This window comes from Rattus norvegicus, chromosome 1 (genome assembly GCF_021556685.1).
Source record: "Rattus norvegicus strain SHRSP/BbbUtx chromosome 1, alternate assembly SHRSP_T2T, whole genome shotgun sequence".
In the NCBI taxonomy this organism is placed as follows: domain Eukaryota; kingdom Metazoa; phylum Chordata; class Mammalia; order Rodentia; family Muridae; genus Rattus; species Rattus norvegicus.
In genome coordinates this window covers 211,633,077-211,657,889 of record NC_141534.1, presented here as the reverse complement: position 1 = coordinate 211,657,889, position 24,813 = coordinate 211,633,077, and the positions used below count along the sequence as shown (strand labels likewise).

At 49.4% G+C, this 24,813-nt stretch overlaps 1 protein-coding gene across 3 annotated transcripts in view; it reads left to right on the top strand.

Moving 5' to 3' along the window:
* The window catches only part of Cars1 (cysteinyl-tRNA synthetase 1), a 42,362-nt gene extending 18,228 nt beyond the window's left edge, over window positions 1-24,134 (top strand). For all 3 annotated transcript variants that reach the window (NM_001438177.1, NM_001106319.2, NM_001438176.1), the window contains 16 exon segments: window positions 3,813-3,953; window positions 4,898-4,986; window positions 6,296-6,417; window positions 8,814-8,926; window positions 9,518-9,646; window positions 9,967-10,096; window positions 10,180-10,283; window positions 10,616-10,713; window positions 10,951-11,140; window positions 11,740-11,808; window positions 15,267-15,348; window positions 18,747-18,827; window positions 19,758-19,825; window positions 21,863-21,922; window positions 22,359-22,442; window positions 23,303-24,134. In NM_001438177.1, the coding sequence (NP_001425106.1) occupies window positions 3,813-3,953; window positions 4,898-4,986; window positions 6,296-6,417; window positions 8,814-8,926; window positions 9,518-9,646; window positions 9,967-10,096; window positions 10,180-10,283; window positions 10,616-10,713; window positions 10,951-11,140; window positions 11,740-11,808; window positions 15,267-15,348; window positions 18,747-18,827; window positions 19,758-19,825; window positions 21,863-21,922; window positions 22,359-22,442; window positions 23,303-23,437 (1,695 nt within the window). In that variant the 3' untranslated portion in view covers window positions 23,438-24,134.
* Window positions 24,135-24,813: the final 679 nt, after the last annotated feature.

Here is a 24,813-nt window from a genome sequence, read left to right as displayed (position 1 = left end):
CCCCGAGCCCTGATGTACTTCTGCCTGCAGAGTTCTGCCACTGCCCCAAATAGCACCCCTATCGGTGACCAAGTCTCCAAATGCCCGTGCTTGTGGGGACATTCTCCTCCTAACCACCACACTGATTCTTTTTTTTTTTTTTCTTTTCTTTTTTTTGGAGCTGGGGACCGAACCCAGGGCCTTGTGCTTGCTAGGCAAGCGCTCTACCACTGAGCCAAATCCCCCAACCCTGATTCTTTTTTTAAAATTGTATTTTTATTCATTTGTCAGGGTAGAAGCACATACCACTACATGAACAAGGAGGTCAGAAGACAACTTGTAGGAGTTGCTTCTCTCTTTCCACCATGTGGGTCCCCGTGATTGAACTTAGGTTGTCAATCTTGGTCTCGTCGCTTTGCTTTTCTTCCCCTCCCCCCTCCTCCCCTCCCCTCCCATCTCTCTCAAGGTTGGTTGTTTTATTTGTTGGTGTTTTGTGTTACTGTGACAAATTCCTGAGGCAGCCAACTTACAAGAAGTGTCCTACTGGGTTAACTTCGGAGGTTTGGGCCTTTGTTGGCCCTGATGCTTTGGGCCTGGACTGAGACTGCAGAGTGTGGCAGGACAGGAGGATGGAGGATGCTACTCATTTTGTGGCTGTTGGAAAGCAAAGATGGGAAGGGCCCATCATAGTGACCTGACTTACTTCTGCTAGACCCTACTTCCTCTCTTCCTCTCTTCACAGTGTCAACGCTGAGAGGCAACACTGGGGCCTCTCTGATAGACACTGACATCTCTGTCTACACTGTGGCCCTCACAGTGGTCCTCAGTTTCCCTGCTTATCTAGAACAAGCTGATTGGAGCTGCCCAGGGTTGGCCATTCCCTCCTCCAGGTATTCTTTGCTCTGGCAAAGCTCTGACAGGTTCCTCATTGGTTAAATAGCTTTCCTGAAGTCTGTGTCATAGGTCATAGAGTGTGACTATACCAGAACATTTGAGTCTTGGCAAACTAAAAATTATAGGGATATATTCTTTATAGTTCCTGAGGCTGGACTCTCCATCATCCTCTGTCAGGGCAGACTGGAAAGAGAAGCATGTAGGAAGTTCACCTCTGACTCTTACACAGGGCACACTAATCCATTCATTGAAGGGTAGTGACCTGAACACCGATTAGCCTGGCTTCCTCACAGTATCAGGGTTGAGTCTGCAGCCTCTGGGGAACATGAAGCTCAGGGCAATTGGGTAGGCAGACCTTCTGTACTTCAGAAAGGCCCCTTCTCCTCCTGTCCCACAGGTATCCATGATGAGAACCTGGTAAAGCATGGTGACTAACTCTCTGGGAGTTGACCCTGGGGAGTCCGTCCAGGCTCTTTTGTTATCGGTCACATTGCTGGCTTTGCTGCCCACACTGGCTCCATTAGCTGTCAGCTCATACATCCTCTCCTGAGCTCTGCTGTCCTACTGCAGTTAGGACCTCACATTCCCTTAGAGCTAAGAAGAGTCTGTGCTTTTATTTCTGCCCACACCTGCTCTGTGAGTGGCACAGCATTTTCTACATTCCCTGTGTGTCCTCACTGCTGACATTAGAACTAAAATCCAGTCTTTTTCTCTTAAGAATTTATACATTTGGAAGCCATCTGATTAGGGATTTCAAGTTTAAGGTTAGTTTTTTTCTGAGGTATTTCATTTCCTGTCATGTTGAAGGCAACTTAGTCCCTAGAAGTACTCAAACCCACTGGCCCCTGCACTGGATGGCCAACATGGACTTAAGGGCCAGCCTACCTCTATCCCTCACTCAGTGGCCTGTTTCTGGGGCAGGTATTGAAATCCAGCCTGCTGCTTCCTGTTTGCTGAGTGATCTTGGCCGGGCTACCTTAAAATCAGTGTAGGCCAGGCTAGCCTTTCTTCACACTCCTTAGTGTCCCCAGTGCTGGTATTGCAGGTGTGAGCCCAGGGTCTTCGTTTCTTTTGCCCTCTGTAGTTACTGCCTTGTGGGCTCCTAAACCATGCTAAGTGGGTGTTGTCACTCAGCAGCACATCAGAGTGGTCACTTCTGAAATAGCGTTTCATGTTGTAACTAAGTGGCCTAAAGTACATGCTCCCCCTCCTTCCCAAGTAACCCCTCACAGCTCCCAACCGCAAGCTGTAGTCTCGATTTTAAAGCTTCTGTTATGAGTCTCAGCCCTCTGCCCTTTCACCCCAGTCTCTTCTCACTGAGGTCAGACTCACTTTCATGACTTCTATTTTCTGCCCAGCATTTCCTGAACATCCATTGGTCCTGTCACTTGTAGCTGTTAAATACAAATTTCTGGGCTGGAGTAACAGCTCAGTAGTTAAGAGCCAGTGGTTCAAACGACCTATAAGTCTAGCTTCTGGGGTTCTGCAATCCTCTTTTAGCCCCTGTTATACTAACATTCATGTGGCAGGCACATATGGATACACATGAATAAAAATCCTTTTTAAAAAAGTGCAGAATTGGGGTTGGGGATTTAGCTCAGTGGTAGAGTGCTTGCCTAGCAAGCGGAGGGCCCTGGGTTCGGTCCTCAGCTCCGGGGGAAAAGTGCAGAATTATGGTACCCCCTGCTAGTGGGTGCTGGCTGGGCTTTGTAGCCTACCTTTCTAGAGCTCCCAAGAACAGTCACAGTATAGGCTTCAGGTTATACTATGGCTTTAGTGCTGTGACCTTCGAATGGACTAGATTTTGATGGTACCCACTTTCCTACGGATGGGGTGCCCATGGAGCCAGCTGTCCCTTGGACAAGACAGTTCCTATTAGTCACACCAGATGGTGTGACTAGGCTCTGAGTCTTCTCTCTGGTAGCTTTGAGAAGCACTGCTGAGAGTTCTTAGTGGGAAGTCCAGCTGTTGGCTGCTTAGAACAAGGTCCGTTCTAGTTTGGTCTCAGGAGTGGTTTGCAGGATGTGCTGCTTGGGTACACTTTTCTCCAAGCCTCTGGGCTGCCCTGCTGACTGCCAGCTCCCAATGTTGGCAATAGCTAAGTGCAGGATGCTGTCCTGTAAATGTCGTCTGTTTCTTCTGCCTAGCTCCTTCTAAAGGCTCTCTTGTGGCCTCCTGCTGTCTCATAAGACGACCAGGTATGCATGTGCTGCCAGCCTGCTGACTGTCACCTGAGTTCTTGGCTGTCCTAGAACTCATTGCTCACAGTATAGACCAGGCTGGCTGTAGCCTCACAGAAGTCTTCCAGCCTCTACCTTTGCTTTTGAGGCGCTAGGATTAAAGGCATGCTACCACACCTGGCTCCTTATTTATAGCCCAGACTGGCCTCGGGTCGTAGCAGTCCTCCTGCCTCAGCCTTGCAAGTGCTTTGAGTAAAGGCATAAGCAACTACACCCAGCTTCCTTTTACCTTTTCTCTTTCCCCTACCCCTTCATTCGGGGAAGAATGTGAGCCCCCTGAAGAGAACATTGACAGCAGTACCAGCCTGTGAGCTTCCCTGAATCCTTTCCTGCCAGTGTGCTGGGCCTGGTGACCTCCCTGGTGCTCTTGCTGTGCCAGGTTATCTGCATGTTGTCCTCTGCCCCTTGCTCTTGGCTTTGTGCTCCTGTGATGGCTTACAGACTGCCTGTGTGGCCTCACAGCCCTGCACTGCTGAAGGTAACATGCTCAAAACATTCATCCTGGGGCGGTGAGGACAGGCGTTTTCTCACCCAGCAAGAGTACGGTTGGAACGTGTTTTACAGCACCAGTGGGAGTGGCAGCTCGTGGATGCTGCTCTGCAAGGCTGGTTGTGACCTCAGGGCACTGATTGGCTCCTGGCATCTTGCTGGTTTTGCTTGCATGAGACCCAGCCTGTGTATGGGTCTCCTTTCTCGTAGGCGTTGCTGGAGGAAGCAAAGGACTTGCTCTCTGACTGGCTGGATTCTACAGGTGGCAGTGAGGTGACTGACAACTCTATTTTCTCCAAACTGCCCAAGTTCTGGGAAGAAGAGTTCCACAAAGACATGGAAGCCCTGAATGTGAGTGTTTTGTGTTACCTGATCCTTGCTTTCTCAGGCCAAGCTCTGTGTTCCACTTTCTTATTCTGGTAAAGCCACAAAGCCTGTGGTCCACAGTTATCTTCGTTTTGCAAGCTCAGTGAGTGGTTGAGTAAACCTTGACCTTGAATGAGGGGTGAGAGATGCTTCTCCTTGTTTTTGTGTTTTCATGTGTATTGTTCCCACTCCGGGCACTTAGGAGTTCCTTGAAAGGGAGTCAGAGGGGTTGGGGATTTGGCTCAGTGGTAGAGCGCTTGCCTAGCGAGCGCAAGGCCCTGGGTTTGGTCCCTAGCTCCGAAAAAAAAAAAAAGAAAAGAAAAGGAGTCAGAAACCCAGGGTGGAAGCCAGCATTCAGGAGGCAGGGGCAGGAGGATCATGGAAGTTCATGGCCAGTCTGAACTGGATAGTGTGATACTGCCTCAGAAATCAATAGCCTTTAACCCCAGGTCTGGGAGGGCAGAGGCAATGTAGATCTCTGAGTACCGTCTCCAAAAAAAGAAAGAAGCAAGGAAAAGGAAAGGAAGGGAAAGAAGAAAAAACGATACATAAATAGGGAGTAGCTGGGATGGCGGACTCCTCAAAGACAATAAGTCTGTCATGGTCTTCAGGACTGTCCAGAGGCCATGCTCGGGTGCCAGCCCCCTCCTCTGCAGGCCCCAGGCAAGGAAGCACCAGGTCTCTCGGCTACCTTGTATCTCTTCCTGCTGAAACAGTTCTCTGGCCCTTACCTTTTATTTTAAACTGGTTTCTATGGAATGTCCCTAAAGGCCTTAAACTTGTGATCCTTCGGCCATAGTCTCCCAAGTAGCAGGGCTGACACACTTTGTGGGCAGTTCCAAAGTCATGTGCTTTTCAAGGAGCATGCTTAGCAGAGGCTGAGGTTTTCACACTCATCAGGAGAAAGTGCTGAGACTCTGTCCTTACAGGTTCTCCCTCCTGATGTCCTGACCCGTGTCAGTGAATATGTGCCGGAAATTGTGAACTTCGTCCAGAAGATTGTGGACAACGGTTATGGGTGAGCGTGAGACACCTCTCCTTTCGGGCCACACCACACAGCTCCGGGGGGAGGGAGTCTGGGTGTGGGGGCCACACCTTCTCACCACCCAGCTCAACCCTGACCTAAGCCCTCTTCCGTCTAACTCCCCTGCAAGAACTTGCATTACATTATGGATGAAGTCCTTGCTTTATACATACATAGATAGTATGCTATTGTCACAAGATTTAACTGGGAAAATGCCACTTTGCTAATTGAATCAGGAAACAGGCTGGAGTGGCAGAACTGGTTACAAACTAGCACCCAGCAGCCATTCTTTTGTAGCTCTGTTACAGTCTTCATGACTGCCCAGAGGCCTGTGCTCAGCTGTCCTCAGCCTCTTCTTCCTGCTAATAGGGAAGAACCAAGTTTTTCTGTCTACTATGTGTTTGTTTTTCCACTAAACCAACCAGTGGGAGGGGAGCCAAGGAGGGAGGAGGTGCTATCTGAGCAGTAAGAATTCTTCTGAGTGGCCCAGTGGCCTCCCCTAGGTGTTATCAGGAAGACCTGGCCCAATGTCTGTTTGGAAGCTTGACAGTGATGACCATAGGTCATTGGGGCCATGATAGTAAGCTTGGACACTGCAGGGCCCCTTGAGTCATTGGTACCATTCAGACACTTTAAGAGTGTGTGTCCTATTGCCTGGCTATAATTTTTAATATACCCAGCTCACGGCTACTGCTTTAGCATGTGTGACAACTGCAAACTTTCCCACGTCCCTCAAGTTAGCCTCTTCAGAGGAGTCTTAACAGGGAGTTATGAATGGTGCCCTGGTGTGCACCTGCCGACTGCACCACTGGACCCGATCTCAAGTCTGTGCTCTGCGTGCTGGCTGCTCAGGCTAGCGAAGAGAGGGCTCTATGCACAGAGTCTGCTGCCACTGTCTCTGAAGTGACAGTGCCACTTTACCCAACATGACAAATGGAGACACTGGTCTAACCAAGTGGCAAGCTGGGTCAGAGAGGGCATTCCTTGGTGCTGACATACAGTAGCACCACATGGAGAGCCGCAACAGGATCGCACAGTAGATGCAGACAGAGGAGAAGCTGTGTCACACGGGGTTATGCCATCGCTGTGCCATTGAGTGGAGATGTAATCGAGTGTCTACATACACCAAGCAGATCCGTGTGGGGTACACTGCCCCAGGCATCTCAGCCCATGAAACTGTGGCTTCTGACCAGCTGCAGAGAGCAGAGGATTGGTGGCCTCAGGCCTTGGCACTTCCTAGCCCTTCGTGCTTTCTCTCCAGTGCTTTGGTGTGCGGTGAGACCTCTTCTCCTCTTGTTTGCAGCTATGCTTCAAATGGGTCTGTCTACTTCGACACAGCCAAGTTCGCTGCTAGTGAAAAGCACTCCTATGGCAAGCTGGTGCCTGAGGCTGTTGGGGATCAGAAAGCACTTCAGGAAGGGGAAGGTAAGAGTCCACAGAGCACATGTAGAAGTAAAGCTAAGCTGCTCTTCCTTGCTCGTGGCCCTCCTACACCAGGTCTCTACCCCATGTACACTGCACAGGCACATGGAGAGCAGGCTGCTTCCCCAAAGGAATGTCAGGATTTTTCTTCTCAAGACAGCATTGCTTAAGAAACAGAAGTCAGGGGTTGGGGATTTAGCTCAGTGGTAGAGCGCTTGCCTAGCAAACGCAAGGCCCTGGGTTCGGTCCCCAGCTCCGAAAAATAGAAAAAAGAAAAAAAAAAAAAAAAAAAAAAAAAACAGAAGTCAGTACTGCACGGTCCTGACACAGAACTCCTGGGACTTCAGCTGTTATAGCAGGCACTTGTCAGAGAGGCCCTGAGCGACCCTAATCTGTTGTGATGAAGCACCTCGCACAGAGGCCCCAGAACCCGTGGCAGAGCGTGTTGCTTAGATGTCTGTGCAGTGGTGTGTGTTGGTGATCTGGTTCTCAGTATTTTAGACACAGGGGTCAGGGTTTTCCTGGATCAGGAGGAACCACATGAAAACACTTTTCAGAAGTGCTTATCTTATAGTAAAGCTAAGGAGAGGCTCACAGAATCCAGGGTTGGGAAAGTACAGTGTCCTTAAGATGAGGAATTACTTTCTTGCCAAATATATCTCCAGATGACTCCCTTATTTCTGGAAGTCAGTCTAGCCATTAAAATGTAGGCTTTATAAAAATACCAGCTTTGGGGCTCTATTCTAAAGAAATATCAGAAATGAAAAACTCAACAAGGGCTGGAGAGATGGCTCAGTGGTTAAGAGCACCCGACTGCTCTTCCAGAGGTCATGAGTTCAATTCCCAGCAACCACATGGTGGCTCACAACCATCTGTAAAGAGATCCGATGCCCTCTTCTGGTGTATCTGAAGACAGCTACAGTGTACTCATATATATAATAAATAATAAATCTTTAAAAAAAAAAAAAAAAGAAAAACTCAACAAAATAACATGGGAACCTTGGCAAGAGAGAAACTAATTCAGTTGAGCACTGGTATTGGGCCCAGTATTAGGTGAAGTGTGTGGTATTAAAGAGGAGACTTCACAGTGATAAAGCTGAGGGTTCCAAGGCCACATGCTGACACATGCCTAGAGCCAGACTCCTAGAGCCAGAGCCGGCCTTGCATACTTTGCAGAATCAGAAATGTTAGGTAGGCAATGGCTAACAGTGAATAAAAGTTTTGAATATGCCAGATGTGGTTAAGGAATCAAATAGCACCTTTCCCCTTTGACATTTTGTTTTTAATGTGTATAGTGTTTGCTTGTGTGTATGTCTGCACCATGTGTGTGCCGGGAGCTGGAGAACAGAAAGTAGGAGTTTCAGATGGTTTAAGCTACCATGTAGGTGCTGGGAATTGAACCCAGGTCATCTCATAGAGCAGCCAGTGACCCATCTCTCTAGCTTCTGGGATCTTTCCCTTTAAGCCCCCAGATCGCAGGCCAGGTGCAGAAGGAGTTCTGAGCTACTCCCAAAGGGTCCTTTCATTGTCTGACCAAGGCCATGGTCAGGCTTTCACACTACAGCGATGGGAGACTGGCAAGCTACCTGAGGTTTCTACCCCTGAGTCCTTCTGAGGAAAGGAGGCCACAGAGGCACAAGAGGCACAGAGGCGGCTGTAATGCTGACCGCCAGGTACATGTAGCTGGGAATAAGCAGAGAGGAAAGAAATGATCTGGCAGCCAGGCAGAAAACTGGCAAAGAAAACAATACATGGAGAGTGCAGAGGAGTGAGGGTAAAGGCAGGTGAGTGAACAACTTTACGCCCTGGGAACTGGCTCTCCACACACACAAATAACATGGAAACCTGGCTGCTAGCCTAGATTGGCTGAAAGAGGGTAGCTGAAAGAACATGTTGTATAGCTCAAGAGCTGTGGTTCTGGATGCTTTTTGCTGGCAGAGGAATAGCAGAAAGGAACAGGAGCCAGGCTGAGGTCTGTCCTGGGTGCTGCATGTATCTGCATTTCTCCTGAGGAGATTATTTTCACTCCGCAGATGAGCACATCAGACGTAACAATGATCATCTCTGGGCAAGGAGGGGATAGCAGGAGTCCTGCTCAAGCATTCTGCATCCAGTGCATATCCCATATCTGGAGCTTATGTTTCAGGATGCCTTAGCAGTGCCTCCCTCCCACCACAACTGGGGAACATCAAGCCTGGGCACTTAGTTCCTCAAAGATGGAGCTGACTTAGATTCTGAGTTAGCTTTCTAGAATAGCAACTGTTCTTTCTGTTCCAGGCTCCCCATGGGGCTCCATGGATGCAAGGATTGGGTAGACTCTAGTACAGGGCCTGAGCCTGAGGTAGAAGATAGTCACCTGATACTAGATGACCCTTCCCGTTGCCTTTAACCATTCACAGGTGATCTGAGCATCTCTGCTGACCGCCTTAGTGAGAAACGCTCTCCCAATGACTTCGCCTTGTGGAAGGCCTCCAAGCCAGGAGAGCCATCCTGGCCTTGCCCCTGGGGAAAGGTGAGTGAGCTACTGGTGGGAGAAGGGGCAGTGAGAAGAGATAGTGTCATGGGCTGCTAGCATAAGTTCCCCAGTACTCCAATGGGCAGCTCTGTTGGTGGAGTGGGTATCAGGAAAGGATGGGCAGTGCTGCTGGGACCAGAATCTGGTTCTGGAGCAGTGAAGAGCTGCAGGGCCCATAGATGCTGGGACCTCTGGGTGAGCAGCTTTTCTTCTCAGGTCTGGGTTTCCTGATCTATTAGTGGGGTGCAGTCAGACTGGGTGCCTTAGAGGCTTCTGCTCTGGGTTTCTAGGCATGTAAGTTGATGTTCTTGGTGCTGGAGTCCAGATGAGTATGTGACATGCTTGACTTGGATATATGTGGCTATTTGTCACTTATTGGATGCTTAGGAGTCCAGAAATAATTCCCAGACTCTAGCTCAGCCACAGCCCAGACTGAACCGTTTACACAAATTTTCCCTTAGCTTCTTCCTGTGAAGATTTTGAGCTGATGCTGCAGTGAGAGGTTCGGAGGCATAAAGGTCATTTGCTTCAGTAATAAAGGCCTCGGCAGGCTTGGAATGGTCAGCAGGGTCCTTTATGTGTCTCTAGGGTCGTCCAGGATGGCACATAGAGTGCTCCGCTATGGCAGGCTCGCTCCTGGGAGCCTCAATGGACATTCATGGTGGAGGCTTTGACCTCCGCTTCCCCCACCATGACAATGAGCTGGCACAGTCAGAGGTAGGTAAAGACCGGTTGTCCTGCTAGAAAGGGAGCATAATGTCCTTCTTCCTGCTTTACTGGAGAGACATCAGCAGTACCCTCAGGAAGAGCCTCCTGATGAACTTGACTTCCATTTTGGGAGCTGAGGAAGGGTTAAACCCTGGTCATTTGTCTGAATCCCAATAACAGCCTGACCTTTGTTAACAGGCAGGCTTAGGTCCAAGTGAGTTGTGCCCTGCTGGCACATCCCTCCAATCCTCAGGGTCTCCACTTAAGAGAGGAGTGTCTAGCACCGCCTGACAGGTGAGGTCTCAGGCCTTCCCCGTCTCTGTACTCAGGCCTACTTTGAGAATGACTGCTGGGTCAGGTACTTCTTGCACACGGGCCACTTGACAATAGCAGGCTGCAAGATGTCCAAGTCACTGAAAAACTTCATCACCATCAAAGATGCCTTGAAGAAGCACTCAGGTGAGCATGGTTGCTGCAGAAACCCACGGCATGGGTATCAGCAGCTGCTCGGGAATAATGGCAGCCATGTGTCTGCTCCCCAGCACGGCAGCTGCGGCTGGCTTTCCTCATGCACTCCTGGAAAGACACACTGGACTATTCCAGCAACACTATGGAGTCTGCACTTCAGTATGAAAAGTTCATGAATGTAAGTGCCCAGTTCTTGCCAGAGGAGGGGCAGCAGTGTAGGTGGTATGAGTCTTCTGACATAAGCCACGGCACAGTGATGGCCAATTGATGCCCCTTCTTGAAACGGATGGCTGCAAAATGAAGGCCATGTTCACATGCGTGCCATTCATTCTGACTCAGGCTTCCTGCCCGGGGAGTGTGTCACGTTTCTGTGCCAAGGGTAAAGTGTGTTTTTGGAACTATGCGTTGTGCTGACAGATCTCCCCTCAAGTAATATCATGTTAGTAGGACATCAAGCTTTCTAGGTAGAAGCTTGTTCAAATGGCATTAACCTGACTTCCATAACTTCAGGAATTTTTCTTAAACGTGAAAGACATCCTCCGAGCCCCTGTGGACATCACTGGCCAGTTTGAAAAGTGGGAAGCCGAAGAAGTGGAGCTCAATAAGAAGTAAGGTGGAGCCTTTTCCTTGCGGGGAGGGGGGAGAGAGAGAGCATGTGCGCATGTGTGTCTGTGTCTGTGTGCGCTCATGTGCGCGCGTTTTCTGGGCTGGCTGAGTGAGAGGCCAGGCCCTATAACGTCAGAAGTACAATACTTGCTAATGGCAGCGGCTCTGGTTTTGGGCTCCAGAGAACTCAGATGGAGCTTCAGGCCTGACTGTTGCTTCTGTTCCTCTTCCTTGCTCAGCTTCTATGACAAGAAGACCGCAGTTCATGAAGCCCTGTGTGATAACATTGACACCCGTACTGTCATGGAGGAGATGCGGGCTTTGGTCAGTCAGTGCAACCTCTACATGGCAGCCAGGAAGGCCGCAAGGAGGAGGCCCAACAGGGCTCTGCTGGAAAACATTGCCATGTACCTCACCCACATGCTGAAGGTGAGCCTGGCAGCAGGTCCATGATGGGGCCTTAGCTTCTGACTGGTACTTGGAAGCTGCTGCATGCTGACCAGGATGGTCACCCTGGTCGGAGGCCTCCCTGAAATGTGCTCAGAGCCTTAGAGCCTCCTGTGGTCACAGCTCTTTGTTACTGCTCTTCTCCCGTCTTGGAGTTTGAGAGCAAAAGCCAGTGAGTGACAACCCTTGGCTCTGAGCTCCGAGCACACCTCGTGCAGCACAGTTCTGGCTCCAGGCCACCATGCTCTGCAGCAGCTCTTCCCTCCAAGGCCAGTGGGACTTTCCCTGCCTCACCCACCAAGCCTCCAGGGGTTTCTAGCTGGAAGAGGGTTGGAGCCACAGCTCAGAGCCAGGGTGCACCGTGGATGGATGCTGCAGGCACTCTGGGATAGGGTAAAAGGGCTTAATGTTGCTCTTTTCCTGCCTCTCCTCTGTCGTGGAGACCACCCACATGGTCTGACCTACCTATCCCCAGAGAAGACAGACAGTTCATGAGCTACTGGCCATAGGTGACACCTCACCTCTGTATATATCCTGTGCATCCCATATACAGTTTGAGTCCTATCTGTTTCTCCCCTCAGATCTTTGGAGCCATAGAGGAGGAGAACCCCCTGGGTTTCCCGGTTGGTGGGCCTGGAACCAACCTGAATGTAAGTAGAGCACACTGAGAAGATTCCCACGCGCCAGCTGCTGCCACCATCTTTATGCTTTGAAGCCACCTATGTCCTTTCACAGTAGTTCCTCCATATCTCTGTATGCCTGCCTGTGTGCATGCATGCATGTATGTGTCTCTCTCTGTGTGTAGAAAGGTCAGAGGTCAGCCACAGAAACCATCTGCTTTGTTCTTTGAGACGTGGTTTGGGGGGTGTCTCTCACTGACCTGGGACTCTCTAATTAGGCAGGTTGGCTAGCTGTTACCTGTCTCTGCACCCCCAGCACTGGGATCAGAAGCATGTCCTGTCACCCTGGCTTTTTTGTGTGGGTGTTAGGGCTCAAACTCAGGTCCTCATGTTTGTCCAGTAGCACTTTACCCACAGCTGACTCCTCAATCCCCCTCTATAATTCACCTCTAGGTTGTATTTAATCCCATGTTATAGATGCTGTGCAGATGGTTTATATTGTAGAGTTTGGGGATGATGGTACATGTTCGGTACAAACATACAATTTGTTTTTCCTCCAAATACTTCAACCTGAGTGTCTTAGTTAGGGTTTCTATTGCTGTGAAAAGACAACATGACTATAGCAATTCCTTTTTTCTTTTAAAGATTTATTTATTTATTGTATGTGTATGAGTACACTGTAGCTGTCTTCAGACACACCAGAAGAGGACATCAGATCCCCATTACAGATGGTTTCGAGCCACCGTGTGGGTGCTGGGAATTGAACTCAGAACCTCTGGAAGAGCAGTCAGTGCTCTTAACCACTGAGCCATCTCTCCAGCCCAGACTATAGCACTCTTATAACAGAGAATATTTAATTTGGGGCTGGCTTACGGTCTCAGGTTTGTCCCTATGGTCGTGGCAGGAAAGCACAGCTGCCCGCAGATAGACATGGAGCTGGAGAAGGAGCTGAGAGTTCTACACCTTGATCCACAGGCAGCAGAAGGGGACTGAGCCAACTGGGAATAGCTTAAGTATAGGAGACCTCAAAGCCTGCCCCCACAGTGACACACTTCCTCCAACAAGGCCACATCTCCTAAGAGTGCCATTCCCTAATGGTCAAGCGTTCAAACACTTGAGTCTACGGGAGTGATTCCTATTCAAACCACCACGCTGAGAATATGGAGTGTGGACACTCCAATCAATGGACTTTTTCCTAAAGGTCATGTGTTCACATACCGCAGTGCTACCCTGGGGGAACTCCCACTATTTACCTTTGCTCTACAGAGCGGCCAGAACCTCATGTCAGGCTATGTCCAGCCCCTGTTCTAGCAGCAGTGCCAAGAAAGTGGGAAGCAGCGGTCCCATAGATCATCTGTGTACCAGTCTAAGCATGCAGAGAACCCCAGTTAGAACAGACCCATGGTCCACAGCTGGCTTCAGTATTTGCTGGTCTGATAGACTCACACGACTGTTACGTTCCTATGCTACATAAGGACAGAGCACTCTTTAATTGCAAAGCTAAGAAAGTGTATATAAATATTTAGATGGAGCATCTGCTGTGCTAATGCAAACAGTAGCTCAGTACAAATGGAAAGACAAAGCTGTCTCAGGGCTGTTTCCTACTGATGAGCAACCCAGGAGGCCCCTCCTCCACACTGGGCTGTCAAGCTGAGCCAGCGCAGCTCAGAGAAGAAACTGTCAGCGGGAACTGTTGGTGTGGTGGCTTCTAGACTTTGCCAGATAGGAATCACTGCTGGGGCTTTTTAAAAATCCACACAAGGCTCCTCTGTCCTCTTAACAAAAGCCCTGCCAGCTTTCTTTTTTTCTGTCTTTTTTAACATTTTATTTTTAATTGTGTGTATCATGGGGGAGGGTATTTGCAGTGAATTCTGGTGCCCTCAGAAGAAGGTATCACATTTCCTGGAGCTAGAGTTAGAGGTGATTGTGAGTCACCTGATACAGATGCTAGGAACTGAATTTGGATCCTCTACAAAGCCACAAAGTGTTGAGCCATCTCTCCAGCCCTCCCTCTTTTCTTTGAAAACAAAAAAACAAGACATAACTCATAGGTCAAAGTCATTCTGCCTTTGAACTTAAAAGTAGCTTTTAGTCTTCAGCAGTGCTGTGGTGTTGGGGAGGCATCTTAAGATATAGAACATCCTGGGCTGGAGAGATGGCTCAGCAGTTAAAAGCACTGACTGCTTTTCCAGAAGTCTTGAGTTCAGTTCCCAACAACCCATGGTGGCTCACAACCATCTGTGATGGGATCTGATGCCCTCTTCTGGTGTGTCTATATTGTACTCATAAAATAAATGAACATATATCCTGCATCCCCAGATGGGCTCATTAGCTCCTTGAAGTTAGCTTGTAGGAAGAAGCAACCACAGATAAACATGGTAAGCCTGTGAGAACAAGTATCCTCTATCCCACATTTCCCATGCAAAGTTCAGGTGATGACTTTCACGTTTAAAGGTTCTGTGTGAGCCAGAGAGGCAGACCTGAGCCTGAACCTCTTATACCCAGGTAGAAGCCAGGCAGCAGGATTTCAGCCCCAGGAGACATTTCTGCCTCTGGAGACAGACTCTGCCTTCCACCAAGGAGCCTCCTTGAGTACTGGAAGCCAAGTTTGGCTGTATGGTGACTAACCTATTGAAACTGTCCAAGGGGGTTACAGATAAGATCTGGTTCACTCTGGAAGTCCAGAGCCTCTGCTGCTTTGAGACCATTTCCCCTCTGTCTAGAGGAGGGCCAGGCCTAGTCATCTCAGACTTCAGTACTTTCTTGCCTTCCAGACAATGTTTCTCCCACTTCCTTATCTTGGCTCTCCAGATACTGTGTAATTGAGACATAGAGAGACCCTATTCAGAAGTCCCAGACCTTTCTGGTCTCAGAGATAGAGAAATACACTGCAAGATAGTTCTAGATTCAGACTCCTGATTGGGTCTTATACAGTGTGGTTTTGGGTCCCCTGGTTTTATCCTTAGTGTCATTGTAGGTAGTGACCCTTTGTACAGGTATTAGTGTGTGTGTGTGTGTGTGTGTGTGTGCGCGCGTGTGCAAGTTAATAAGATGACTAGCAGGCCCTCATGTAACCACAAGTGGTCAGTGCATGCTGACAGCCCATTAGAAATGCTATGGACAAGTTTTTGACAACTGGGTCTGTTCTGAGGAAACCATGTCGTGTCAGCAAAGGACAGCATAGTGTCTGCTGAAGTGTATCCTGCTAGAAGCCCGAAAGTACTTTTTGCTCCCTGGCCCACGTCACCTTTATTAGGTACTTGGAGCTAAGGTGGCTAGCTTCTTCACTCTGTCCAAGAAGGTTGGAGATAGGGTCTGGCTGCACTCCAGCACATGCCGCTCTCATACCAGTTGACATGACAAGGACTCATGGACTTCAGGACATAGAGTTCAGCAGCATGTCTCCTGTGGCATATCCACTGAACTGTTAGGTATTCAGTTACAAAACAGCAATGGCTCTTGTGATTCAAATCTGTTCTTTCCAACAGCTCGAGTCTACAGTCATGCCCTACCTGCAGGTATTATCGGAATTCAGGGAGGGTGTGCGAAAGATTGCCCGAGAGAAAAAAGGTAAGGCCCCATACTGGGTACCCCACCCTTGCTGCCCACGCTCTGCTGGGTTGGTTACCTGTGATGGTTGTCCGTGGAGTGTAGGTGCATAAGCCCCATGCCAAACTGGACCTCGTTTATTCCTTGGGCCTCAAAGGCAGCATTGTATTGGGTCAGAGTTTCTTTTGTCTTAGAACATCTCAGGCAGAACCTTTCCTTGGGCCCGATGGTCAAGTATCTGCATAGCTCTTGTTCCAATAGAGGCAGGACAGAGGGCCCTATGTGCAGCCAGCATGCCCTTTGGTTTGCACTCCTCTCCTTTCTGTTCCTGGTTACCTAGGCTTGAGACACTGGAGAGTGGCTTGTCCTGCTAAAGTCTCAGGGTGCTTAGAGAAACTTCTGGGGTCAGAGCTAGAGTCACATTAGTGCTCTGCCTTATGCATGTTGGTATCGGGCTGCCTATGTATACCAGTTCTTCATCCTCTAAAGTTAGGTATATGGTTTGAGAGATAGAGGATTACTCAGGGTCCAGAGAACGACACCACCATCTGTGCCAGGTAGTTCTGGGGACTCACCCGCTGCTAGCACAGGTAACCCCAGCAGGCACTCTGTCTTAGAGCCTTGTTCAGGGAAGGTTTCTTAGCCTTACTAGGTGCTACACTGATTACAAAGTGGCTTGCTTCTCAGCAGGAATGCTATTGGCCACGACAATGGTGGCCTCCTATTCAGAAGAGTTTCTCCTGCCAATTCTCCAGTAGGCTTCCATGCTGGTCCCAGACCTAACAGCTAGTTTCAGATCTAAACTTCCATGACACTGGGGACCCCAGAAGCCTGGTCTGTGTCCTCTGTGAGTCATGTAGGTGACAGTACCAGGCCTTTCCCAGTAGGGGACTAGGCTCAGGCAGGCATATAATTTATTAAGGTGGATAGTTGTAACAAAAGTAATCTTTTTTTTTTTTTTTTTACAAAAGTAATCTTAAGGGCTGGAGAGATGGCTCAGAGGTTAGGAGCACTGACTGCTCTTTCAGAGGTCCTGAGTTCAATTCCCAGCAACCACATAGTAGCTCATAACCATCTGTAATGAGGTCTGATGCCCTCTTCTGGTGTGTCTGAAGACAGCGACAGTGTGCTTATATAAATAAATGATTCTTTTATTTATTTGTTTGTTTGTTTGTTTTAAGTAATCTTAAGATTAGCAGTTGGTGCAGGGCTCCTAGCACAGCGCCTCCTCCCACTTCTCTCCTGGCCTTCACTGTCACACAGTGCTGCTTCTACAGCTGCAGACTGCCCTATTCTGGCCTTTCATAGAACATAACATCTTTGAGGTCTGTTCATGCCATAGCTGACATCTGTTTTGTTCCTTCTCAGGGCTCAGGGGATTGTTGGCTCCTGCCTTAGGTCTTGCTTTCTCTTCACTCCTCTGATAGTAGTTGTGAATGGTGCTCTAAGGACAGCGGCCAGGCACTCACTGGAGACAGATTTCAGTTTTTCTAGGCTTGCCCAAGGGAGTGGGAATGTGGGTTTCCTATCTCCTCTACTTTATGGATTGATCTCTCCCTCTCCCCCCTTCTTTCTCTCTAGTTCTACCTCCCTCACCCCCTTTCCCACTTAAATAAAATGTGGGTGTTCCTTTTCATACATGTACATGAAGGCCAGAAGTCAAATTTGTTCCTCAGGATCCATCACTTTATGAGGTAGATTCTCTCACTGGGTCCTGGGAGTCACTGGTTCAACATGGCCAACTGGCCAGCAAGCTCCAGGAAACCACCCTTTTCCATCTCTCCAGTGCTGGGATTGAAAGCTCACAGCTCCACACTGACTTTTTCTATGGTGCTGGGATTTGAATATAGGTCCTTTTGCTTGTGTAGCAAGTGTTTTTACCCACTGAGCTCTTCTCTTTGTCCTCAGAGTAAGAACTGTCTCTCTGTCTCCGGCCTGACATTTTTAATTTTTATGTATTTAGGTGCTGGCAATGGAGGCTAGCTAAGGCCAATTTGAAAGGGAGCCCACACACTGCAGATGTTCTTATTTCTAAGCAGTGTTTGCCTCTTAAAGAGATCCTGCAAATGCCTGCAGCGCTGTGAGGTTGTGGCCATTGAGGGTCTAGCCTGATGCCCTTGGGTATATTTCCTTCAGGGAAAAGCAGAGTTTTTGTGTCCAAAAAAAAACATCTAGGATTAAAAAAAAACAAAACAAAACAAAAAATCATCTGTGATCAAAGCCTTTAGGCCTCTTGGTTCCTAAGTGCAGGGGGAATCGGAGTCTCAGCCTGGGCAGTAGAGAATCTGTACTGTATCTGCTGTGGGCCGTGGTGCTGAGCTGGCTTTCCAGTGTCTATCCCTTAACCCTCCACAGAGAAGGGTAAAGTGGCTGGTCATCATAAGTACTAGCACCAACAGAGAGGCCAACTCAGAGGTTAGGAATGTGCAAGCCTTCAGGGACTGGCCACACCCACAGTCCTTTCATTCCTACCTGCTCTGTTGTCTATGCTCGGCTTCTCTGTCTCCTGCTCTTCTGTGTATTCTTGCTCGGCCTTGGGGGCAGCCACTTCTTATGGTCACCAGGCCAGGTCTGACCAGGCTAACCAAGCTCCCTGTTAAGCCAGATCCAATGTCATCTCTGAGGTTGTATGCCGGTTTCCCCTGTCTGTGACCTTTCCATATCTGTACCTGGTGGTCAGACTAGACTGACATCTCCAAGTGAGACAGGCAGCAACCAGAGGACCATGCCAGCCATCAGACCCAGCCTAAACCCCAGAGATCCTTCACTCCACATACATTCTGATTTGGCAGTGCATTCAGAGCTGGTTTGGGGAGTGGGGGATCTTGCTGAGCAACCAAGGAGCTCTTAGCCCTCAGACATATGAACAAGACAGCTGAGGTGGACCTGTGGCAAGTGTGTGAGGAAACAATGTTAGGGAAGGAAGGAGCCCCTCAGGACATCAATATGACTCAGGCAGAGTCCCTGAATAACATTGGTCTAGAGACAGGCATGAAGGGACATAACCTCAGTGCCGAGCCAGGCTGGCAATGACTGTGATTTTGGGTATTATGGAGCCTTGTCATTGTGGGACAAAGTTTGGCCATACCAGGCTCTGGGCAGCCAGACTTCTCCCTGCTCAGTGTCTCTAGGGACAGCCATAGAATGTTATCAGACAGGTCCTGACTCCCAGCACTGGTCTGCAGTGGCAGAACAGCCAATTGTTCTTAATGGACCCTATGGGCTTGCCATGAGGGTGTGTGTGAGCCCGTGCTCTACCTTGGACTTTTCTGGCAGTGGTAGCATGGGTAGCCTCCTGGCCTCCCTGGTTTCTTTCCAAATCCAGCACCCAGCATCCACTCACCAGCACTATAGAAAGCATGGGTTTGGGGGTCCTAGGCCTTCTACAGTCTAAAGCAACTGCTCTTTCTTGCCTACAGTCCTTGAGGTTCTGCAGCTCAGTGATGCCCTCCGGGATGACATCCTGCCTGAGCTTGGGGTGCGGTTTGAAGACCACGAAGGTGGGTGATTCCTTGAGCTGGCACCCAGGTAGCTGCTCTTTCCTACTTGTAGCTGACCTGCCTTTGCTCACACTCTGGGGAGATAAGCTGCTTTGTGGAGCCTTTTGTCCTTTTGTTTTACACACACACACACACACACACACACACACACACACACACACACACACACACACAAAAGAAATCCAACTGTTTAATAGTCAAAGTTACACAGGGTAAGCTGCTTTGTGGAGCCTTTTGTCCTTTTGTTTTACACACACACACACACACACACACACACACACACACACACACACACACACAAAAGAAATCCAACTGTTTAATAGTCAAAGTTACACAGGGTAAGAACGCAGAGCTTGTCCAAGGCCGCCTGTGCTGTCTGAAGGTGACTGACAGCAGTGGCTGACTCGAGCATGCTGCTCATTTCCTTCCAGGGGTTTGCTTAGCATACGACAAGTATCTTAATAAGAAGAAAAAGACAATGGCCAGCACACTGTTTTTAATATCGTCTTTTGAGGCAGCACTTTACTGGGTAGCCCAGGCTAGGCTTCAACACATGGCAGTTCTCCTGCCTAGCCTCCCTCCTCACCTGCTAAAATGATGGGTTGAATTTGATGATTCCAGATAGGCAAGGCCTTCCTATTTTACCATGATACTGTGTTTTTATAGTGCTGGGATGAATCTCCGACCTCGAGCAGTGCTACCCAAGCAAGCATTCTACCCCTGATCTGCAGCCCAGCCCTGTTTTGTTATCTTTTTACCAGTTTTCTTTTCCTGGCGCTGATTTTTATCTGTGTGAACCAGAAGGCAGTGTCATGGGTCCCCATGTGGGAGTGCTGTTGGGGCCTCAGCTAATGTGCTCATGGTTTCAGCCTGGCTAGCAGGCTAAGGGCAATCCACAGTCCCTGGGCCTCACCGCCTGTCTCCTTCCAGGACTGCCAACAGTGGTGAAGTTGGTGGACAGAGACACCTTACTGAAAGAGAAGGAAGAAAAGAAAAGGGTTAGTAAGTCGATGTGATGGAACTTGAGTTTGCTGGAAATGAAAACGGTTGGATTTTTATGTTGTTTTAAGAATGGATGTTTGGGTTGGAGAGTTGAGGCCTTTAATACCAGCATTTGGGAGGCAGAGACAAGTGGATCTCTGTGAGTTTGAAGCCAGACTGATCTATAGAACAAGTTCCTGGCTAGCCAGGGCCACACAGAGAAACCCTGTCTCGAAACTAACATACATCCCCCAAAAAATCATAAATAAGTTAGCTAGGAAGGTAACTCCTTCAGAAAAGGACCCTTTGGCTGGGTGTTGTGGTGCATTCCTTTAATCACAACACTCAGGATGCAATCACAGTATCTCTCTGAGTTTAAGACCCGCTGGGTTTACATAGTTCATTCCAGGCTAGCCAAGGCTGCATAATGTGACCTTGTCTCCAGTTAGCCTTTTATTCTGTTGTGTTTTGTTGAAACAGGGTCTCATGTGTCCCAAGCTTGGGATCTAGCTAATCGAACTCTTGATCCTCCTGCTTTTACCTCCAAGTGCTAGAACTACAGGGGTGCGCCACCATCCCCTTTCAGGTGTTTTTGTTTACCTTTTAAATTGGTTTATCTATTTTAGTGTAGTGTTACTATCTATTGGGGGTAGCAGTAGACAGGATGGTGGCTCAGCCCTTGGGGCAGCTTTTCTCATGGCTGCTGCTATTGCTCAGCCCTTCCTGGTTTCTCTTGGTTTTATATCCCAACACCTTAACATTTTTATTTGGGTGTATGCATATATATGAGTGTATGCCACAGGAGTACAGACACCTGTAGAGAGGCCAGAATGGGCTCTGGGCCCTGACACAGGTGCTAGGAATCCTACTTGGATCCTCTGGAAGCATAGCATGTGCTGTTCAGTACTGAGCCATCTTCCAGCCTTCGTCCCTTTGTAAAGATTTGTATTCTTATTCATGTCTACATGTGTGTGAGTGTATGCCACATATGTGTGGGTACCCATGGAAGCCAGAAGAAGATGTCAGACCCTCCTGGAGCTGGAGTTACAGGTGGTTGTGGCCTACCTGAAAAGGGTGCTAGGGTGCATGGAGTTGACTCTGCAGGCCCCCACCCTCTTCTTGATGAACTTGAGTGCCCACTTGACCTTGATCAGCTCTAGAGCATGAAGCTACACGCCTCTAGATCATGGCCTGCGTGAACTTTGTGTGTTCAGTGAGGTGCCAGCTATGCCTCGGCTTGCTGGAGTTTTGTCACCTTGTTAAGGCCCACAGCTGTGGAATGGCAGAGTCATGGCTGTTGCCTTCAGTGGCAGTTGTGACAGGAGGGTCAATACTGCCTGGAACAGGTGGATTCCTCAGCTACAGTGAAGCTCATCACTTAGGAAGCATGCGTGTGCCGCCTGGCTCCCACCTGATGCCAAGTGTCCTGGGTGCTACCATTTGCCCTACCATTTTGTTGGTGCATCCTCTAAGTGTCCTTCCCCTTGTCCCCACTCTCAGTGATTGGGAGAATCCCTGCATGTAAGGATTTGGGTGTCAAAATGGGAAAAAGAACAGAAGTGTGTTGTCATAGTAAGTGTAGTGATGCATGTCTCTAACCAAGAGACTGAGCCAGAGACTAACCTTGGCTATACAGTGACTAACCTTGGCTATACAGTGACTAACCTTGGCTATACAGTGACTAACCTTGGCTATACAGTGGCTAACCTTGGCTATACAGTGACTAACCTTGGCTATACAGTGAGACACTGTTTCAAACAAAAAAAAGGACTCACATTTCTCTGCTCTCACTATCATAACTTTGGATGCACTGAATGGATGATGGGTACCTTGGAGTCATTGTGCTCCATGGGCCAGGCACAGGCAGGCACCATGTTGGGTGGATACCAGCTTGGAGAGTAGGCTCAGGGCAGCTCTCTCCTGGGGACCTTGGAGAAAGGAGCAACGCTGATAGCTGACATGGAGGGCCACGGTCAAGCGCTATGGGATGGATAGGGCCTGACAGGGCAGCAGGTGGCACAAGAACACATCTCGGGTGTGTGCTGTTTCCCCAGGCTGAAGAAGAGAAGAGGAGGAAGAAAGAGGAGGCGGCCAGGAAGAAACAGGAGCAAGAAGTAACTATTTTACTTGTTTATTTAGTGCAGGGTCACGGGGAAAAGAATCACACCTTGAGCCCTGCCACACAGTTCTCTGTGCCTTCTCTGGGCTTAGACCAGGTATCCTTCGGAGTGGAGCTGGCCTTTGCCAGCATCCCTCAGATGGTGTCCTGGCCCCTGCAAAGGACAGGTTGTCCTTAGTGGTCCCCCAGCTCCACAGTCCTGCCACCTGAGGATTCCTGTAACCCCCCAGGCCTCTGGAATGGATGCTTAGGTGGCCTTTCACTCCCTGCTTTTGTTTTCCATCCCAGTTTTTCTGCGGGACTTATGTTGAATTTAAGGGCATGGAAAGCATGTGGTAGAGGAGATAGGGTGGGAGTATGGTGGGTGGGTGGTCTGTGTGCTGCTTTGGCTGTGACATATATTTTGTCTGCGTGTGTGTTGTGTGTTCCAGGCAGCAAAGCTGGCCAAGATGAAGACGCCACCCAGTGAGATGTTCCGCTCAGAAACCGACAAGTATTCTAAGTTTGATGAAAATGTAAGACAGCCCCTTCGGTAGTTCACAGCCTCCAAGCTGAGTCCAAGCCATTGGATCTCCTGTTTGGAGTGGGTCTCCTGTAAGGACAGCTAGGACCATCCAGCTCCTGTTGGGCAAAGGCTAAGCTAGGCTGTCTCTGCCAGTTATGTGGTTAGCTCTGGCTGTTAGCACTGGAGGTTCTGACCCCAGACCCAGTTAAGGTGACAGAAAAAGGAATCTGTAGGTTGTACAGCAAACCTTTCCAAATGCACAACGTGTACGGCCACATCCTTGTCCCTTAGGTGTCTCTCTGCAGGCCCTTGGATTCATTGCTGCATCTGCCTGGCCGCCTCTGAGCTGAGAAGTTATAGGCCCTAGTTGGACTCTGCCTCTCACCCTAAAAGAGTGCTCCAGGCTTTTCTCTGTCTGAGCTGCTAGAGCTCCACTGCCAGATCGGTACACTGGACTAAGGATGGGGACAACCAGAGGTGTAGACTCACCCCTGTGATCCCCGCACTTTAGAGATAGAGGCAGAAGCAGCTCAAGTGTGGAGCCAGCCCTATCTTTTTGTTTTATTTTGGTTTTTGACACAGGGTTTCTCTGTGTGGCCCTGGCTGTCCTGGAACTCACTCTGTTCTTGAACTCAGAGCTCTGCCTACCTCTGCCTCCCAAGTGGTAGGATTAAAGACCTGAGCCACCACTGGACAGCCAGTCTCTCTCTTGAGATCTGTCCCCCCATCTCAAAAGAACACTAGATAAGCAAGGGTGTAGATGCTGATCCTGAGTAAACACAGCCACATCAGAGAAAGAGGTGTCTCCTGTCAGCAGGGATGAGGAGTGAAGGGCAGAGGGGACTGATGGCGTCTGTGTGGTCTTTGCAGGGTCTGCCTACCCACGACATTGAAGGCAAAGAGCTGAGCAAGGGCCAGACCAAGAAGTTGAAGAAGCTCTTTGAAGCTCAGGAGAAAGTGTACAAGGAGTATCTGCAACAGTTGCAGAATAGCAGCCTCCAGTGATACCACCGCAGCCCAGAAGGGGTCCCTGCCAGCCTGGCCGACATGGACTAGGCCACACGGCTCAGGCCCGCCCTCATCATGTTTACAGCTGCTCTCACACCTGAATCAGGCAGAGTGGTAGCAGCTCTGGGACACTGGTAATAAATTCTTCTGAACCACCGGCAAGGCCCGGTCTGCCCTCTCAGCACTGGGGCGAGCTGGCCTACAGGTGCCTGCTCAGCAGCTTGGGACTTAGGCCTCCTGGTCAGTTGAGCCCCTTCAGCCAGCCTGCCGGAGGAATTTCCCTCACATCGGCGGGCCGAGCTAATCTCTGCTGTGTTGGCACGTTTGGTGGTATTGGAGTAGGAAAAAGGCCGACTCAGCCCAACGGATCCCCCTGAGCCCCAGACAAAAGCCACTCAGTTGTCTGTCTGGCTCTGATGAACACACACTGCAGGTTTCCCAGAGCAACTGACAAAGTGGCAGCAGGACAGTTGCCCTGTGGGATGGGGCTCTGGCAAGCTGCCTGCGACTGCCGTTATGACAGCAAGCCCAGATCAGCACCACGGCTTGTAAGATAAGGGATTCTCTAGTCCAACCTGAAGTGTTTCTCCTCTCCACCTGCTCCTGCCTGTTTGTTCGCCCTTGCCAAGAATCAGCACTTATGCTGAATGTGTCTAGCCTTCTCTAATGATTAAAAAGAAAAGAAAGAAAGGTATACCTGCCTGGCACCTGTAAAGGGTTGCTTCAAAGAGACCGGGGCAGGCATGGATCCCAGTTGCCACAGAGCCCATGTGGCAAGTATGCTGGTGTCTGCTGTAAATATACTGCCACTCTGTCCCTGTGACAGACTAAGTTGAGAACTCTCCTGGAGACACCTGTGCCTGGGGTATCGTATTGTGGAGTGTAGTAGTGTGAGACTGCAGGAGGTCATACAATGTCTTCCAGATAGTAGTCATCAGACAGGATCATCTGAGGTGTGCACCTTGTGTCTCCAGTCTCATGAGGCTTCAGGGCGAGCATCTCCAGCCTTACAAGCTGTGGTTCCATAGGTACATTTCCTGAGAGAGAAGCCACCAGATGGCTTTCTAGGATGGAACTCTGCAGGTCGGCACAGTTCCTCTTTGGGCTTCTGTTTGGAAGCCTCTCAGGCCTACCTGTGTCACTCTGAGGAGAGGAGACAGGTTCCTAGAGGGTGGAGGCTAGAGAGGCCACAAAGCTGTAAGGCAGCCTGTAAGAAGTAGTTGACTGTGAGCTGCAGAAGTACAGAGGGATGCATGGGCTGCAGCACCTCCTTTGCTCTTAGCATCTACAGGTGTTCAACCACTGAGCAGAACCCCAGCTATTATCTGAGGCAAAGCAAATGAAGCGTTGGTGGCAGTAGCCAAGAGTCTCGT